A 19970-nucleotide genomic window follows, 5' to 3' on the forward strand; every position below is an offset into this window, starting at 1 on the left:
TAGTGATTGGCTGCGGTGGGAGCGGAGGAAAGAGGATCTGGGAAGATTCCCAAGTCGCGGCTCTGGCAAGAGGCGGATGGTGCCAGCGCTTGGCAGGTGAGGCGGGGCGGGGCCTGGGTGCGAGGGAAAGACAGCACGTCAGGTGTGCACGTGCTGAGTGTTAGGTGTCTGTGGGAAGGCCAGGTAGGGGGTGATAAATGGCTCTGGAATTCAGGAGACTGACTGGGTTGGAGATGAGATGTGAGGTTACTCAAAGGTAGTCCAAGATGACCCGAGACAGAGCGCTGAGGACCAGCATCCCAGGACGCGGAGCTACGGGGGCTCGTAAAAGAGCCCAAGACCCTCGACCAAGGAAGGAAGGGCCACACGTTAGCAACACACGGAGCTTCGGGCCTAACAAAGAGCCCAGGCCCCCCAGTCCAGCATTCAGTCTAGGTGCTTCCTTTTTCATCTGCTAGGAGGTAAGGGTAGGAGGAGAGAGATCATCTGGTCAAACGGACTGAAACGCCTCAAGGAGAAACCTCGGGAAGCCCTGTTAGAAACACGTGTGACACACGCAAAGAGCTTTCCAGTGTCCTCCACCTTTCAGTGTGCAAAGCCAATGGATTCCAGTGGCAAATCAGAAGATAATTCTCTGGCTCTAAAACCTCCAGGATTTGGAGACATGCTAGTACTTTTATTATGTTGGGGGAAGTTTGTGGTGGAGTCTACCAAAGGAATGAGAAGACATCAGAAAGAGTCTAGTTAGAATCTGAACACCCAGGATACTCAGTGACCACAGGAAGAGGCCCTGGATGTGTGCGCGGGGAGGGACGAGCTCTGGAGGCTCGTCACAGGGTGGAGCGCTCTCGAGGACAACACCTTTACATGTCAAAGTGCGTCAAGGCGTGTCCTGTTAAAGCAACAGAGCGGCCTGTGTGAGCGCACTGACTAACACACAGTAAACACAGGGACTGGCTTCCAAATGCCTGTGACCCTCTGGCAGGAAATGGCAGCCTTCCTTAACGGGTCATCCTGTGGTGTACCATAAATAATTCTTTCTTTTTTTCTTCTTTTGTAGTACTGGGGATAGAACCCACGGGTATTCTACCTCTGAGCTACACCCCCTGCCCTATTTTTTATTCTTTATTTTTGAAACTGGGTCTCACTAAGTTGCGGAGGACCTCACTAAGTAGCTGAGGCTCCTCGAACCGCGATCCTCCAGTCTCAGCCGCCCGAATGCTGGGATGACAAGCGTGCGCCACCACGCCTGGCCGTAAATAACCCTGGGAACAAATCAGGCTTCTTTTTTCCTCTGTCACCAAAACAAATGTCCGGGCGTTAGCGCGGAAGAGGGAGATCTTCAGGATATAAGAGCATTACCTGCCTGGATTCTGTCTCCTCAAAGGACTCCAACCTACAGACAAGGAGATGGAGCGGGGGAGACGTGCTCCAAAGCTCACTGCCTCTTCCAAGCTGAAGAGAAGAAAGGACACGTCCAGGGAGAAGCTGCGGGAGGCACGGAGGCCCACTCACCCGCAGGCTCTCGTGGGGTCTCCTGTCCAGCCAGCCTCTGGAGGGGCACCTGGGCTCTCTGGGCTTGGTCAGCACCACTCGCCTTCAGTGGTGAAATGGCGAGGTGAGGAGAGCTTCAGATTCACCAAATGGCCTCTTTCCCAGCACTAAATGCATCAAACACCTTTACCAAATAAAATCCCTCGTCCCCCAGCTTTCCGCATCACGCCAGCCACATGCAGCCCTCTGAATTCCGCTGGATTCCAATGAGATGAAGGTGAACACTCATTTCCTCGGTCACATTAGACACATTCCAGGGGCTCCGCAGCCTCGCGTGGCTCGTGGCCGCCGCACCGGTTGGCACGCACCATGGCGGTGTGGCTGGCACGGGCTGCTCTTACGGGGTGCTAGAGAAAAGGAGAGCTGCTGAGACGCTTTAGTCAAGACAGAGCACCATCAGGCTGTGTTTCAGAACAACCTGGTTGCAAGGAAACAGCTGAACTGGGGGCTGCGGGGGGAGCATGAGATCTGCGAGAAAGCAGGTGCTGGGCACATCACGGATCTGCTTCACTGGCTGAAGGGAGCTGGAATGTTCTGACGGTCTGATATTAAAAGTAGTGAGCCTGGTTACTCACAGCAGGACTAAGCTGGGTCACACGGGGGATTCAGCAGTGCAATGGGAATCTGCCTGATATGCACGAGCTGAGGCTACCACCACCACCACTGAGAAGAAGTAGTGACTTCTTAGGAGGAGATAAGGAAAAAGAGCAATTAAAAGCCTCCAAAGCAAGCCGGGCGTGGTGGCACACACTTGTAATCCCCGCGCTTGGGAGGCTGAGACAGGAGGATCACGCAGGTTCAAAGCCAGCCTCAGCTACTGAGTGAGGCTCTCAGCAACTTAGTGAGACCCTGTTTCCAAATAAAGTATAAGATAGGTCTGGGAGTGTAGCCCGGAGGTAGAAAAGTCCCTGGGTTGCACCCCCAGTACCATAAAAACAAAACAAAACAAAAAAACAAACAAAAAGCCTCTGAAGCATAAGAAAAACAGTATAAAAAAGCCTGTATGTGTTTATGTGCATATTAGCAACAGAGAATGTGTACAATGACAGAAGGTGTGCTGGAGGTGGGTAACGAGAAAGCACGTGAGTGTGTGTGCGTGCATGCGTTGGATCTAAGTATCTGTGTACCCTTGGCTGGTATGAATCTGAGGAAGCCAGAAAAATCTGAGTAACAAGAACTTGTGCTATTATCCCACAGGCACCTCTAACTCAACATAACCACACCATCTTCCTGCCCAAATCTTCCTCCTGAGTATGACCAAAGCAAGGAAGGAACAAGGACCATATCCTGACGCCCAACATCTCCAGAGCTGCCCCACTGTGAACAGGGCTGTCCCGAGCGGCCTTCCTCCCAAAGCGCCCCTCTGGTTCTGCTCTGAGGGGGCCCACCCGATGCTCCGTCAGCTTCAAGTTGTCAAGCTTTCTTTTAAACTATGGGCTTGGAAATATTCAAGTTTTCTGTTTGTATTAATCTGAGTTAGAACTGGTGAGAAGTTTACTTAAACGCTCAAATGGAAGTGGAATCTAATCCCAACCCAGAAGTGGCTGAACATTGGCAGCCTGCCCGGGCCCAGGCGGGCTTTGGGAACTTGCCAACACGAGGACCCTGCCACTCCACACAATTATGTGTTAATTTTCAATTATACTGCCTTTCTGTCTTAAAAAAAAAGAGTATAGAAAAAAATCATTCCTGTATTGACTTGGAGAAATTTTCATGAAGAATTCAAATCAGCTGGTTGCTTCCTGAAACTTTTATTAATTCTTGCTTTTCAACCAAACCTTTTTTTCTCTTACTTCACAGGCAGAAAGAGGATGAGTGGTCAAAGGTCCATATATGGATAGTTTCTGGTTGCACCAATTTCATTTTACTTCCTTTCTCAATTTCCCTACAATCTCTGTTGTTCTCAGTCTAAAATGCCAGCAGACTGAAATTCTTATCACCCTGCTCCATTCTGTAGATAACTTGATGAACTGTTTACCACTGTTCCCCATCATAAAACCACTTATTGTGTGTGTATGTGCGCGCGTGTGCGCGCGTGTGCTGGAGATTGAACCCAGAGACATTCTACCTCTGAGTTACACCTCCAGCCCTATTTTTTTTTTTTTTTGTTTTGAAACAAGGTCTCACTAAGTTTCAGAGGGCCTAAGTAGCCGAGGCTGGTGGAACCGTGATTCTCCTGTCTCGGCCTCCCACGTACTGGGATTATAAGCCTGTGCCCCCAAACCTGGCTTGCACTGCCTATTTAAGAATGTAGAAACTGGAATGCTTAACATTTTCCTGTATTATACTGAATTCTGTTTTAACTTTTTTCTGTTCTTGTTGCTATGTTGAGGTTTAAACCTAGGATCTTGCACATGTAGGCAAGTGCTCTATTGCTGAACTACCTTCTCATCTCCTATGCTGTGTTCTAAGTGAAACCACACATTTCTGGAGAGCAGTATGGGCCCCCTTGAGGAGTCCTACCTCCTCAGTGTCAGGCTGAGAGGCTGGAAGCTGTGCTGGGCCCCTTTTACAGACTCCGGAGACACAAGTCTGACTATACTCAGAGCAAAGAAGGAAAACTCATGAGCCCTCGAGGATGTGATATTTATACTATTTAATTACTAGACACGAAAAGCTGATTCAATGAACTATTCAATTAATGCTTGCGTGGTAGACTGTATCTTGTGCTGGATATAAGTGAAATCTCCTAAGATCCTGAGGCCTGAGCGGGCACCGGGCACTTTGTATCTCTGCTCCAATAACTGCCTCCTGATGCCTCAGAGCCCGACCTTCCTTTTTGATTTGCACTTTGGCTGCCTTTGGGCTACTGCTAGCCCCTGGGTAGTCTGACAAACAGCTGCAAGAGATGGGCTAATTCCATCCAGAACACAGTGCTAGCTGAGGGCTGGCTTTAAAAGAAAGCCTTAATCCAGGCTGTACTGTACTGTCTGAAGTAGCTTTGGAGAGTGGCAGGTGTCATTTGGGGACTGATATCGCAGCTGGCCACTTATAATCAGGCCTGAGGCACACTGCGGGAGCCTGAGGTCAGTTCTCCAGTCAGGTGGCTGTGGTGTTAGGGCTCCAGGCCCCTCTGCCAGGGTTCTCAAGCAATAAATACTGTCAGAGAGATGCACTCCCTCTAGCAACCCCCAGGAGCTACACTCAGCGGGGTCACAGAATGTCACGCATCTTGTCACGTGGCCTCACGTACTGGGGGGGGGGTTCTGACGGACAAAACCAGGAAGAGAAGAGCTCAGGCCAGGCGATCCCTGCTTAACAGATGGTACTCCTAAAATTAGCATAAAACCTCCCAGCTGAACGCTCCCCAGCTTGTCTTCCCAGGTTTGAATGCTATTGGTGTTTAATGTAAAAACACTCAAGACTAAGGTCAGAAGGGCTGCTGCCCTGTCCACGTAGGCGGGGAGGTCGGCTGCTGTGTGATCCTCGTGTCCTGTTCTTCCTCCAGATGGCATGACCTCTATGTTATTCTGTTTCTTCCTCACCGGTACCCTCATTCCAATAAAAGAAAATAAATTAAATCCTTATCTAACCCCCACAAGGTAGATGTTATTACTGACCCCATCTTCTTACAGATAAAAAGATAAGGAGCATGCAGACTCGGGCAGGCTGGCCCAAGAGGCCAGGGTCGAGCGCACGGCCCTCAGCTCGGCCTGGGAGACAACCTGACTGCTGTCCTGCTGAAATGTCTAGCAAGGCTGCAGGCGGCCTGCTTACCTGGTCAGGGTCCTGAGTCTCCACACAGATAAGGCTGCCTCGTCTGGTCACTCTGATCTGCTCAGTCCCTATATCCTCTCTTCCAGGGCAGCCTACCGCTCGGTCCCTTGCTTCCTTCTACGGCTGCTTCCCAAGCGAGCCTTACTTGATGGCAAGAACCATCGGGACACTTGCTCCGCATCCACTCAGGACGCTAACCTGGCGACTCCGATTCCCTGGGTCTGATGTGGTCTGAGCAGTGTGTATTTTTAACCAGCCCCCTGGGGTATCTTCTCATCAAGCAGGTTGGAGAAACATCACTCTAGGAGCTTAGCCAATGGGAACAAACCTCACTGGCCTTAAGCATTATATATTAAGTCAAATATTATAAAACAAGATGACGTTTCCGTAGCTGAACTACTCCAAAGCAATCAGTACATATGGCACAAAACGGTTTTTCCCCCCAGGAAGGACATGCTGGGTGGGTTGGGAGTTTTTGTGGGTTTTTAATTTTTTTCTTATTGAGTGATGACTGTTAGAATTCTTTAACGGTTGTGCCCTTGAGGGAGCTTGTTCATTGCTCTGGTCACGGAACAGCTTAAATCAAATAGAAAGTATGTCATTTTATACAGTTCTTTTAAGTCCTAAGAGAATTTCGGAGAAGGGAAAATTAAATAAAGAGGAGAAAAAAGTACAGAATTCTCATTCCTTGAAGGACCCTAAAGCAAACTCTTTGTACAACTAAGAGAGAGAGATGTAAGCTTTTCAACTTAAATGTTTATGAAACATATACAGAATGACTAAGGAGAATATTTATAAGGAATTAATTCAATTTATATAGTCTAATCAGAAACAGAAACGATTTTTGACACTTAAAGAAACCAAATGCAAAACTGTTGAAACTCATGATTATTAAAATATTGTTTAATGTTAAGAAAAAATCTCAAACGTGCCTAATCCACTCTGACACCACGCTTGCTTGTCACAGGGAAGTTTCCACCTGGGGCGCAACTCGGGCAGAGCCGAACGTCAATTGCTGTATGTGTGAATCAGCCAGGGAAAAAGAGGAGGATAGGAACAGAAAATAATTTTAAAAGACAGTCAAAGGGGGAGGAAGAGCACCAGCCCTTTCTGGTCTGTGGGATGCTCTGCTTGTGGGCCTTAGGTTTTGAGGGTCTGGCTGTGGCAGAACACTGTGTCCAGCGCACGCACAAGCCATACATACCTCTTGGTGGGAGTGGGCACTCCGGAGGACATGTGGCTGACCACGGCGTCATTCATATTAGCCAAAGGGCGAGGAGGACTGAAAGAAAACACATTTACATTGTATTAATAATTACCAACAGGAATAGAAGAAACGAGTGAAAAAATGACGATAAGGGCAAAGGAACCAATTATCATTCCTGATAAGCACAGTGGGCCACACGGGGCGTGGGCGCAGAAATCAATACTTCAAGCCTGAGTAAACTCAACACGGAGGGCTTCTCCCTCACAAGGCCAGAGGACAGGAGCTGTTATGGCGTCCAGGGAAGCGATACGTTATAGACACCAGTACTAGCTGGCGCCTTATGGCTTTGCTCTGGGGTTTTAATGCACCAGGGTATGGAAGTTGCCAGTTGATCAGAAGAAAGTTATCTTCTCTCCATCTTGGGTGCACGACGACGAGGCTGGTGTCTGCTGCACGTCACGTGGGTCAGGACGTCAAGCATATGTGTTTCCTGAGATTTGGTTATAGCTCATTGTCCTTCCTCATATTTGGTTTGCAAATAAATGTTTCTTTCGAATCAAAGCTAAATACTAAACTAAAAAACAAGACACTGGGGCCAAGTTTTATTGATCCTTCACTAGAATCTTCAATGAGTCCAGACTCTATGCTGGCACACTAATTAGAATATCGCCCTTTGTAACCTACTCGAGCTTACGTTTGAAGGTGAGCATTTTTGTAGCTTGCCCTTAGCTGCTGGTTTTCTGGACTCAAGCCTATTTCGCGCTCTTGGGAGAGTCCAGAGAGAAAGCACCCCAACTTATCAAAAGGAGTCTATTATCTGGCCTTCCAGCCACTCCTCAGCCCTTCTCCCCCCACCAGGGTCAGCCACAAAAGCTTTCTGTGTTGCATCTGGAGCCACATGACTATTGCCAAGTGTGCCTGCTGGGAAACCTCCCACTTCCGCTCGTAAGCAGAAAGAAGTGCTTCTCAGAGAGACCCGTCCCTCAGGAGCAGGACCGAGGAGCCAGAAGTTCCTGTCTTAGCTAGGTGCTGGTTTCTCCTCAACTTTGAGAACAGAGCTAACTATGTAAAATGGCTTTGAGGAGGTCATATTTAGCTACGCTTGCTGAATATTAAGGGTCTGCCACTATTATTATTTTTCAGGTTTCAGAGAACACTCAAATAAAGGCTTGGGGAGACATTTTAGGAAGAGCCAAGGAACCTAGAGAACAAGAGAGGGATAGATTTCTCTACCTACCTGTGTACTTCTTTTTATTTTTAAACCAATTTCATTCCTGGGTAGGGAACTTTTTAAAAAAAAAAATGATTTCTCATTTAATGGAGAGGATCCAAAATGGAAAATAATTTACAAGAAGTGGATTTAGGCTTCTTGAATTTTAAGCCACAGGACCATGTTTACTGTTCTACATTTCTTCCCTCGGGTGACAGTCCCTAAGTAAGACATTCAGAACTGAAACGCACCTTCCCAGGCTGGAATCCAGTTCCACACAGACAGCCAGAGTTCCAGGGCTATTAATGCAAGTGGCTGCCCTGAGTTATAATCAAGTGCGCGGTGGTTTTAGGTTGACTAATGATGAAAGAGAACGCAGGGATTAGCTTACTTTTAGTTCTAAATTTGTATTTTTGCCTCTGGTTCTTTTAGATCAACTGTCCAAATCAAACAAGGAGACAATTCCTATGAAAAAACAAATACAGCGGAACAGCTTCTTGAGGGCACTAGAAACAGCCTGCTCCTGGAAAAGGAAGAGGCTTTGCTTCTTTAGTAAATTATTATTAGCAATCCGCTTCCAAAACACAATAAGGACATCTCCATTTTGCTTTCAGAAATAACACAGTTTCCTAGTTTATTTCAATATTAAAAGATACTACTTCATTCAATTTCCTTTCTGACATTCTCAGAGGAGATATGACAAAAGAAAAAAAATTTAATTCCTTGAACATGAATCCATGTGATAAAGTTTTATGATTTGTAGCATTTTGTTAGTTCCAGTTCCACAAAAGTCTTTATAATCATATCCATCTCGTGGTAGATAACATGCTCAATTGTTATCTTTAGCACACACATAAAGAAGTCCTTTCTCTAATATTCAGAGCTAGACAGTAGTGATAACACTGTATTCTGTAAACTCATAACTGCCCCCAACTTTCATACCCTTTTTGACTCCTAATTTGTTTTGCCAGAGACAGGTATGTGTTTCTAGACCAAGATGAAAGAGGCATTTGCAAAAATCAAGAAGGTCTTTGGTGCAGGATCTCTGCCAGAGAGAGCCACAGTCCACTGGGAAAGCCAACAATTCTGATGCATACTTGGAGGATGTAATACACCAAAAGTTATTTGAGGCTTAAAAAAACACTTTACTGAAGACACAGTTAAAAAGAATACTTTCAGGTGTGAAGCAGACATTACTGACACAAATAACAGAAAGTTATAAATCAGTAGAATTAGAATAATGATCAGATAGGTTTTGTTGACCTTTAACATTTGAAACCAGTTGAATACCTTGAACATATCACCAGATGGTCTATGTCTTCCTTTGGTGAAGATCTCAGCAAGAAGCACTTGGTGAACAGGTCGAAGGTAGAAAGTAATTTGCTAGTCAGAAGAATGGGTTTAAAAAGTCTTGGAGAGAATTTACTTCTTAATCAAAGGATAAGAGACATACTTCCTGGGTGGCTACTCATAAAACATAAGAAAGACAATCTTTATCTTGATGACCAAACTATACAGATATGGAAACAGATAATCACAAGGCCAAATAATGAGTGAAATAAAGCAAGTGCTTTCTCAACAAGACCCTGAAGGCACAAGAAATTAAAAGGAGGACAAATACATGGGACTGCATTAAACTGAAGAACTTCTGTACAGCAAAGGAAACTATCAAGAATCTCAACAGAGAGCTGACAGAGAAAATTTTTGCCAACTATCTCTCTGATAGAGGACTAATATCTAGAAGATACAGAGAACTCAAGAAACTCACTACTAAGAAAGCAAATAACCCAATCAAAAAATGGGCAAGTGAACTAAATAGACACTTCACAAAAGAAGAAATTCAAATGGCCAATAAATATATAAAAATGTTCAACATCATTAGCAATCAGAGAGATGCAAATCTAAACTACCCTAAGACTTCACCTAACTCCAATTAGAATGGCAATCATTAAAAACACAAATAACAACAGATGCTGGCGAGGATGTGGAGAAGTGGGAACTCTAAGACATTGTTGGTGGGATTGCAAATTAGTGCAACCACTTTGGAAAACAGTATGGAAGATCCTCAGAAGACTGGGAATGAACTTACCATATGATCCAGCAATACCATTTCTGAGTATCTACCCAAAAGAATGAAAACCAAACTACCAAACTACTGCTTGTGTGTCTATGTTCATAGCCGCACAATTCACAATTGTCAAACTGTGGAACCAGCCGAGGTGTCCATCCACAGATGGATGGATTAGAAAACTATGGGATATGTACACAATGGAATTTTACTCAGCCATAAAGAAAAACAAAATTACGTCATTTGCAGGGAAATAGGTGGAACTGGAGAACATTATGCTAAGTGAGATAACTCAGTCACAAAAAGTAAAAGATTGGATGCTCTCCCTAATATGTGGAATCTAGGAAGAAAAGGGGTCACAGGAGGAACTCTAGATGAGAAAGGAGAAACCATAGATGAGCAAATAAGGTGACCTAACTGAGGGGATGAGAGGGAGGAAGAGGGAATTCCCTAATGTACATGATGTGCATTCACAAACATATCAAAGTCAATCACTAAGCCAAACATGAGAAGGAGGGAGGGAAGGAATGGGTGGGAATTGTGGAAGGGCTAAATGAGTAATGTGTACACGTGTGCCTCTACCATCTTGTACTCCATTAAGATGTACGACTACAATGCACCAATGAGAGAGAGAGAGAGAGAGAGAGAGAGAGAGAGAGAGAGACAGACAGACAGACAGACAGACAGACAGACAGAGAGACAGAGACAGAATCAAGTGTAGACAGCCCTGTTATTCCTGCCAGGAGAAATAAAGGGAGGAAGTCAGAGGAGACCCTAGAGGTGAAGTAACAGGTGAGGAGAAGAATTTTTCCAGATACAGAAGAAAGTTAAATTATCCTAGATAGAACCACTATGAAAACAGCACACTTTATCTAACTCAATGCGTTAGACCCCAAGGCTTTTGAAAGGGGGTAAATCTGAATTTTATATTGGAGACAAGGGAAGCACTGAATGCTTTTAAGCCAAAGAATAATGCGACTATAGTTGGGGTTTTAAAAGATAATTCTAGGAGTTTATTATAATAGCCATTTTTATAAGGGATATACACAAAAATCACCTGGGAATCTTTTTGTAAAATAAGATGGCTTTGAACCTGTGTGATACTCCTGTCTCCGCCCCCCAAGCACTGGGATTAAAAGCGTGCACCACCACACCCAGCTTAAAAAATGATTTTTAAAAAAGGCAATCCATAGGACTGGAGATTTTTTTTTAAATAAACATCCTTAACTTACTACTAGTCAAGAATGAAAATAAAGTCAAGCCAATTTGGCAATACGCCCATCAAAGACCTTACAAAGTATTCAGACACTCTGAACTTATTCCAAGGAATTAATCAGAAACGCAAAGATAGATTTACATTAACTAGTAATGAGAGAACTAGTATTTATGATAGGATCATTTTGGAGGTAACCCAAGTGTCCAATATGAGGAGGGGAAAAGTAAACCGTATGTCCTTAATCACGTGGAATAATTTACTTCTATTAAAAATAATGTTTATGGAGACTTCTTAATTACTTGGACGAACGCTTAGCATGCACAAGGTAAAAATTAGAAGGTCCAGGGCTGAGAATGTAGCAAAGTGCCTGCCTAGCCTCCTGAGGCCCTGGTTTCGATCCCAGCACCAATATACAAGAGAAAGGGCAAGGTAATTGTGGTGGCAATACTAACAGTTATTGTATATTTGGTATGTATCATTCAGACACTGTGTTTAGAGCCTTAAATACATTATTCATCTTCACAATAACCCTCTAAAATAGACACAATTATTTATACATAAAAACACACATACAGCAAGGTCTCAATTGAATAATATAATAAGCATAAAATAAAATGTCTGAAGGAATGTTAAGATAAGTGAAATTATGGATAAGTTCTCTTGTTTATGCTTTCTAGTGCTTTCTTGATCCTTCAAGTCTAACTTTTCCTCATTCTCAGAGAAAAGATGCTTAATGTAAAAAAAAATTATAAGGTAGAAAAAAACAGAAAAAATCTATAATTATACCGAATCAATTTTTCTAACGTGAGCTTATACTATTTTTGTTATTAAGAAAGCTTATTGAGAGCCAGGCGACACACACTTGGAATCCCAATACTTGGGAGGCTGAGACAGGAGGACTGCAGATTCACAGCCAGCCTCAGCTACTTAGTGAGACTCTGTTTCAAAATAAAGAATAAAATAGGGCTAGGGGTATAGCTCAGAGGTAGAATGTCCCTGGGTTCAAACTCTAGAATCTCTAGTACTGCAAAAAAAAAAAAAAAAAAAAAAAAAGAAAGCAAGCATAAAAGAGAAGTTGAGACAGAGGCTCATAGGTTCACAGCCAGCCTCAGCGACTTAACGAGGCCCTCCAAAACTTAGTGATACACTGTTTGAAAAAATAAAGTAGAGCTGGGGGTGGCTCAGAGGTTGAACGCCCCTGGGTTCAATCCCCAATCCTCAGTAACACACACACACATCCCTTTGATATTTGTAGAAGACCATGAAATGGTTTGAGTAGATCTAGAGTTTTATAATCTCCCAATCTGGACCACGACCACCCCTCAGAAAGGGAGGGAGAGAAAACATCTTCTATAATTCTGAATTATCTCCTCATCTAGACGGTAAGAACTTATCCTCTCTTCTATTTGGTAGGTATTTCTGCAGTGTTTGTATCTGGGGCGGGCTCTCCTTCCCCTACTGGAGGCAGTGGTATATTACTCTCTATCACACTCTAAATGTCTTCTACTTAGTCTATGACCATGTTTTCCCCTTCTATTTTACCTTCTGAGATTTAGTAAAACAGTCAGCAGTGGAGCCTGTCTATTTATTTAGTCTATAACAACAACAGCAATGCTTACTGCTTAACATGTATCTAACTCACTGAGAGGATTTCCCAGGGATTCACCCACTTAAATCTCACAACAAGCCAGTGAGGTAGACACCATTACTGTTCTTTTCCATATGGAGAAACTGAGGCATGGAGTGGAGGAACGTTCTTGGGGTCACAAAGCCAAATTTGGGACAATTAGTATTGAACCAAGGCAGTGACACCCTTGAGAATTTTTTCAAACATGGTGGCAAAGTGGCTCTATCATCTTTGCTGTCTTTCCAGAGAACACTTAGTTGAGGCTCTTTAGTTTATAAATTAAAATCTATACTGTGATGTTAGATCATAGTTCTTGTAAACCTTCTATAGGAAGATAAGACAGTGATCGTCCTAGAGTATAGTTGTTGGGTGGTTTGTTATTTCCCCAGCCTATCTGCACTCCACCCTGCGGGGCTGAGCTCCCATGCTTAACTACTGCCAGGCCACCCCAGGAAAACTAGATACGCCAGAATAAACGATTTTCTTCAAAAACACATTTCCAATGTATTAGGATGACTCTAAGATCTTGAAATTTCCTAATTTAAGTTTGATAAAAATATGCATTCAATGAGCAAATCGTCTGTTATATCAGCCAGGCTGCTAACTTAGAAAGAAATGCAGGGAGTGGGACTGAGGCTCAGCAGAAGAGCGCTTTCCTGGCGTGTGTTTTTGACTTCTAGGAAGTACATTTTACTTCACTGGTCCTTTATAATAATTAACCAACAAAAAAATACCAAATTTCTGAAGTAAGCTACTAATCTAAGTATGTTGCAATGAATTTGTTAATGTTTTTAAAAAGGCCAAAATAACCCTACCAATAGACACAGAGGCTTCGATGTCTATTTCTAGCAGTTTTCGACATACCCATTTGTGGTATCGGCCTTATTTATTGAGATACTTCTCAGGAAGGAAAGGTTGACCACAAACATATCCTTACACTTTCACCACTAAACAGTGTCTAGAGATGTGCAGAAGAGCCCAGGTATTTTTCTGTCCCTCTAGGATCGAATTATAAAATGAGACAATGATGAGCAAATTAATAGTATTGCTCCGTTTAGTATCATTATATTGAAAAAAAGTCCAGAGTCTTACAAAACAGATACCCAAATCAATAGAAATGTACTATTTTATTTAAAAAAAAAAAACCCTTTCCACAATGAATCTCCCCTTCCTTGTTCATCCTGTTCATTAGACTTAGAGGGGAAGATGTTACTAACATCATAAAGAGAGTGCTGTTTACTCCTGTGTTTAAAAAAACATCAAGGCTGGGCGTGGTGGCGCACGTTTGTAATCCCCGCGCTTGGGAGGCAGAGAGGAGGATCGCGCAGGTTCGAAGCCAGCTGCATGCGCTGGCTTAGGAGACCCTGTTTCCAAATAAAAATGTAAAAATAGGTCTGGGAGTGTATCCCAGAGGTAGAAGGGCTTCCAGGAACCCCAGTACCACCAAAAAGAAAAAAAAAAAAATAAAAAAGAAAGAAAGAAAGAAAACTTCAATGCCTCGACAATTACTGCTCACAAAGAGGTCACTGAAACCTGTGACACAGTCTCCTGACCTGTTCACATGATCATTACTGAAATCTGTTCCAGGGGCTCCATGTAGCATCTTCCAAAGTTGAACACGATCACCCTCAGCCCAGTGGCGTAAGCAGCCAAAACCCAAAGGCCACGCTGTGCTCTGTCGTCAACGCTGCTTCTCCCTCGGTGGACCTGGCGTCCCGGGCACCACACTGCTAGGACTGTCTCTAAGGAAACAGCGGCCACGTGACGAAGGCTCTGCCCTAAGGTTGGGTGGTTCATCTCACAGAGCGTTCTGGGGAGAGTGGTAGAGGGCACAGGCCACGCTCTGAGTCAGTCCACTGTGGCTGACCGCGGGAAGGCAGACGCCGCACGCCGGTCGTAGCACTCCTCAGAAGCCTCGAGATGAAGCATAGTCAGCCGCAACTAATCCAAGTCTTACTGTAAATTAGAAACCTGATGAACCCGGGCGGCGATTCCACGGATGAGGACTGTGAGGAACGGCCCTGCGTCCCACGGCCTCCTCCTAACTGCTGAGCCTAGATGAGGCCTGCGGTCCTGTGTCTGAGCCACCCGGGGAGGCAGGCGTGGGGAGCAAGGCTGGGTTTCTGTTGGCTGCAGAGAAGTTGTGTGGGAACGCAAGCAGGGTGAGAAAGGGACACGGGAGCCTCTCCACTCATCAAGCGGCATCAGAGGGCAGCCGGAGCCGAGGAGCAGCACTGCAAGGAGAGGAGGCCCGCCACTCGCCACCTCTCGCTCACCTCAGCTCACCACGGCTCTCAAATTCAGCCTTCACCTGGTGACTCACCTAAATATCACAACAGTCTTCTGTTGGTTTGCTGGTGTCCAGAAAACTACTCTGTTGTTACTGATGCTTGTCTGACTTCCCGAGGCTGAGGTGACTCCTGAGCAAGCCTCCATCATCAGCGTTCTGCCCCGAGCCATCCATTGCCCGCTGGGCTCCCAAGTCAGGGCAAAGGCCTTCCCCTGCGCAGTCGCTGCCCCGCGGCACGGCCACCTCCTGTCCACTTCCACTCTCACCACCGCTTCAGGCTTCCAGAGGAGTCTTCGTGGTTTGCTACTCCAGTCAAACACAGGCCCCACAACAAACCAGAACCCAAACAAAACAGCACAGCACTAACGCTACGACAGAGGACGTCAAGATGAAGCCCGCGCTGGCGGCTCGCGCGCCCGGTAAGAATAGAGAGAGATGTGAGGAAGCCAAGCCAGACGTCCAGACCGCTGATTCAATATAAATGCTTCAGTGTAAAAAATGAAAGTTGAAAAGTAAAACTCAGTGAGACCCTGTTTCAAAATAAAGAATTCAAAATAGGGCAGGGGGTGTATGTAGCTCTGAGGTCGAATGCCCCTGGGCTCCATCCCCAGACCTGCAAAAAAAAGAAAAAAAAAAAAAAAGAAAAAAGAAAGAAAAGTAAAATGGACGCACATGTTGGAATAGAAGAGTGCACTACATATCTGAAACAGGAGCATACGAAACAAGAGTGGATAATATCTTTCAAGGTCAGGGACACACACGAGAGATACGTATAAAATGTGAAGAGCAGTGTGAACAATAATAGGTAAAATTAATTTCAGGGGGAAAAAGAAACACAGAATACTGGTGACTGACATCTTCTGAGGAGGCAGTGGGGCGTGGAGAGGCTCAGCATGGGAGAGTCGGCCTCCTGCTCCGGTCTGGTGCTGGGATGACGCGGCCTGCCTGGCTCTGGGCAGTGACCGCCATCCCCGGCTGGCCAGCTGGGAGACGAGGGCTGGTTCTAACACAGTGGTCGTCACACACTGCCCCTGGGCGATTCAGTGACCTGTGGGGAGCGAGGGCAGGAGGCCCTGCCTCATTGCAGTACACAGCTTCACCACTACTCACCTAAGATTTCAGGTGGATACAGTGTTCCACTGTGTGTGTGTGTGTGTGTGTGTGTGCGCGCGCGCGCGCACGCGTGTGCTACTAGGGATTGAACCCAGGGGGGGGGTTCTACCTCTGAGCTACACTCCCGGTCCTATTTTACTATTATTATTATTATTATTATTATTATTATTATTAATTATTATTATTTGCGGTTTGGGGATGGAACCCAGGGGCATTTGACCTCTGAGCCACACCCCCTGCCCTATTTTTTATTCTTTATTTTGAAACAGGGTTTCACTAAGTTGCAGAGGGCCTCACTAAGTAGCTGAGGCTGTTTGTGAACCACGATCCTCTGGTCTCAGCCTCCCGAATGCTGGGATTACAAGCGTGCGCCACCACACCCAGCTTTACTTTTTTATTCGGAAGCAGGGTCTCACTCAACTTGCTGAGGGCCTTGCTAAGTTGCTGAGGCTGGTCTCAAACCTGTGATCCTCCTGTCTCAGCCCCCCAAGTTTGACAATCCTTTTCCTTACCATAAAATATAAACAAAAAGTCCTGGCTATATACTCTAATAGCATTGTCTTATTTTATAGTTTATTTATTTATTTATTTATTTATTTATTTATTTATTTATTTATGGTGGTACTGGGGTTCCTGGAAGCCCTTCTACCTCCGGGCTACACTCCCAGACCTATTTTTACATTTTTATTTGGAAACAGGGTCTCCTAAGCCAGCGCATGCAGCTGGCTTCGAACCTGCGCGATCCTCCTGTCTCTGCCTCCCAAGCGCGGGGATTACAAACGTGCGCCACCACGCCCAGCTTATTTTATAGTATTTATCACAATTTGTAACTACATACAATTAGTGTTTTTATTAGTTGACTCGCTTTACTCCAGAGCTTGTGAGATTCGTGAGAGCAGGGTCCTCAGGGCCTGCCCCACCTCTGTATTTTACTGTTATCACGCTGCTCACCTAAAGCCATGACGGGGACAGAGCAGTGCCTGAAAAATATTCATTCAATAATGAATATGTCCTTTGCATACCTGAGATTTTATGATTCTATTTATCATTCATGGTAACTCCAAATAATGGATTAGGTAAAACCCAAATGTGTCAAGTGATGAAGGGTTCCTGAATTGAACTTTAAAAAAATTTTTTTTTATTGGTGCATTGTAATCATACATGACATTGGAATACAAGATTTGTATTCCAATGGGCCCTCATCCAATCCCCATCCCATTCCCTCCCCCTCCCTCAATACCATGTTTGATTGGTGATTATCTTTGATACATTTGTTTACATACCTTCTGAGTTTTAAAGAGGTTCTATCCTCCCCATGCCATCCCCTCTGACTGGTCACCTTAATTGCTTCTCTATAGGGCCCTTTCTGCAACTCAACCTCCTCCTTTTACCCCTTTCCTCCTAGATTTTGCTAGCTAGGGGACGCATCTGGTTTTTACTTTCTGTGATATTTCTCTGTGCATGCTGCATTGAAAGTTCCGATCCCACTCTTGACATCCCCAGTAGAGGCCTGGCCACACAGAGGACTCTGATCCCGACCTCGCTGGCTCCAACACTGGCCTTGCCTCATGGGAGGCCCCAATCCTGGTCTCGCTGGCCCCTGCACCAGCTTAACCCCTCGGCTAGCTCCGATCCCAGCCTCGGAGGCTCCAGTACCAGCCTTGCCTCACAGCAGGCTCTGATCTTGGCCTTGCTGACCCTGGCACGGGCATAAACCCTCGGCAGGCTCCTATCCTGGCCTCAGAGGCCCCAGCACTGGCCTAAACCCTCGGCAGGCTCCTATCCTATCCTCGGAGGCCCCAGAACCGGCCTTGCCTCACGGCAGGCTCCGATCCTGGTCTTGCTGGCCCAGCACCAGCCTAACCCCTCGGCAGGCTCCAATCCCGGCCTTGGAGGCCCCAGCACCGGCCTTGCCTCACAGCTGGCTCCGATCCCGGCCTTGCTGACCCCGGCACTGGCCTAACCCCTCGGCAGGCTCCAATCTCGGCCTTGGAGGCCTCAGTAGCAGCCTTGCCTCATGGCAGGCTCAGATGCTGGCCTCGCTGGCCCTGGCACTGGCCTTGTCCCTCGGCAGGCTCCGATCCAGGCCTCGTAGGCCCCAGCACTGGCCTTGCCTCATGGCAGGCTCTGCTGAATCAAACTTTAAACAGGAAGAATGTCCTCTCCCTCCCTCCCTCCCTCCCTTTCTCTCTCTCTCTCTCTCCCTCCCTCCCTCCCCCTCTCCCTCCCTCCCTCCCTCCCTCTCCCTCTTCCTTTCCCTCTCCCTCTCTCCCCCACCCCTTCCTTATCTCCCTCCCACCTCCCTCTCTCTGCCTAAAGAATGAAGGAAGGTTCCTCCTGAGAGAAGCCACAGTGCTGAGTAAGGGCTGCTTCTTTCTCAGCTGTCCTGAACCTCACAGGAGAGGCCACCGGGGTGGGGGGGTTGGATGGAGGAGGCTGGACGAGGTATGTCCTGCCCCTCCCACCTTCTAAAAACCAGAGCATCTGAAAGGGTCTTTAAAATTAGTAATATTTAGCCGGGCGTGGTGGTGCATTCTTGTAATCCCAGCATTTGGGAGGCTGAGGAAGGAGGATCACAGGTTTGCAGCCAGCCTCAACTACTTAGTGAGGCCCTCTGCAACTTAGTGAGACCCTGTTTCAAAATAAAGAATAAAAAATAGGTTCGGGGTTGTAGCTCAGAAGTAGAATGCCCCTGGGTTCCATTCTCGGTACCACAAAAAAAGAAATAAAATAAAATGAAATGAGTATACTGAAATCCTCAGACACCTAAATATTAGAATAATAGCACAAAAAGTTCTAAAAAATAACCAGAGACTTTAAAAATGAAAGGCATAATTACTGAGGCTTTTCAAATTCCACAGAGTGATCAAATAAAAAAAACTGGTCTATCTAAACAGAAAAAAAAGGTTAAAACACATGAGCGAGACCCAGGAGTTTTAAGGACTATATCTTGGAACTCCAGAGGGTCTCTGGAGACTGAAAAAGAGGCTAAAGTATTATTAGAACAGATGATGGCTGAGAATTTTTTTATTTTTGAAAAAGACATGAACCTTCAGAGACTAAGAGCCTTGAGTATTAAACAAATTAAAAATTCAATTAAATAGAAAGTTACCTTATATCCAGACTATGGTAAAACTCCAGGTGACCAACCAATTCTAAAAAGAAAATCCTAAAATCTTACCAGCAAAATATGTAACACTCAAGAGAAAAGAAGGAGAATCGAATTGTCTTCAGCAAAACTGACTGCAAGGGAACAGAGGAGAGTGATATTCTCAGGGAGTGAAGGGAAATGACTTTTGGCTACATTCTAAATCCAGTTAAATTATCATTTGAGAATGAGAGCGACTACGATGATTAGACAAGAAAAAGAAATAAAGACAACCATACTGTAGAGGAAGAAGGAAAACCAATTATTAGAGCAACAGCAGAAAATGGTCTAAAATAACCAGAGGCTTTAAATATGGAGGCAGAATTACTGACGTTCTATTTGCAGATAACATGATCTCACAGATAGAAAACCCTAAAAGAATCCACACAGAGAGTATTATTAGCGGTAAGCTCACAAAGATGCAGGACGCGAGACTGACAGGAAGAAAATAAGCTATATTTCTACATATAAGCAGTGAACACTCTGAAAATAAAATTAAGAAAACAATTTCAGTTATGATAGCATCAAAATGAATAAAATACCTATGAATACGTGTCACCAAAGTGTAAGACTTATACAGTAAAAGCTATAAAATATCAACGAAAGAGAGTGAAGGCCCAAATAAATGGAAAAGCATCTCAAATCTGTAAACTAGAAGACACAAGATTATTAAGATAACAATACACCCCAAGTTGACCCCTGGGTTCATGCATCCTTACGGAAATTGTGGATGCCCTTTTTTTTTTTTTTTCCCCCAGAACCTGATGAACTGATTCTAAATTTAAATGGAACTGTAGGAGGTACGGGATAGCCAGAACCA

General features: G+C 45.1%; 1 protein-coding gene across 1 annotated transcript in view; it reads right to left on the reverse strand.

Moving 5' to 3' along the window:
• DTNB (dystrobrevin beta) overlaps positions 1 to 19970 on the reverse strand; it is a gene marked incomplete at both ends in the record, with an annotated part of 203282 nt that overhangs the window by 64383 nt on the left and 118929 nt on the right. Inside the window, one exon of the mRNA XM_080711332.1 lies at positions 6476 to 6553. Within this exon, the coding sequence (XP_080567458.1) occupies positions 6476 to 6553 (78 nt within the window). The remainder of the gene's footprint in view (positions 1 to 6475; positions 6554 to 19970) is intronic.

The sequence above is a fragment of the Muscardinus avellanarius genome, assembly GCF_963383645.1.
Source record: "Muscardinus avellanarius genome assembly, chromosome: 15".
Lineage (NCBI taxonomy): Eukaryota > Metazoa > Chordata > Mammalia > Rodentia > Gliridae > Muscardinus > Muscardinus avellanarius.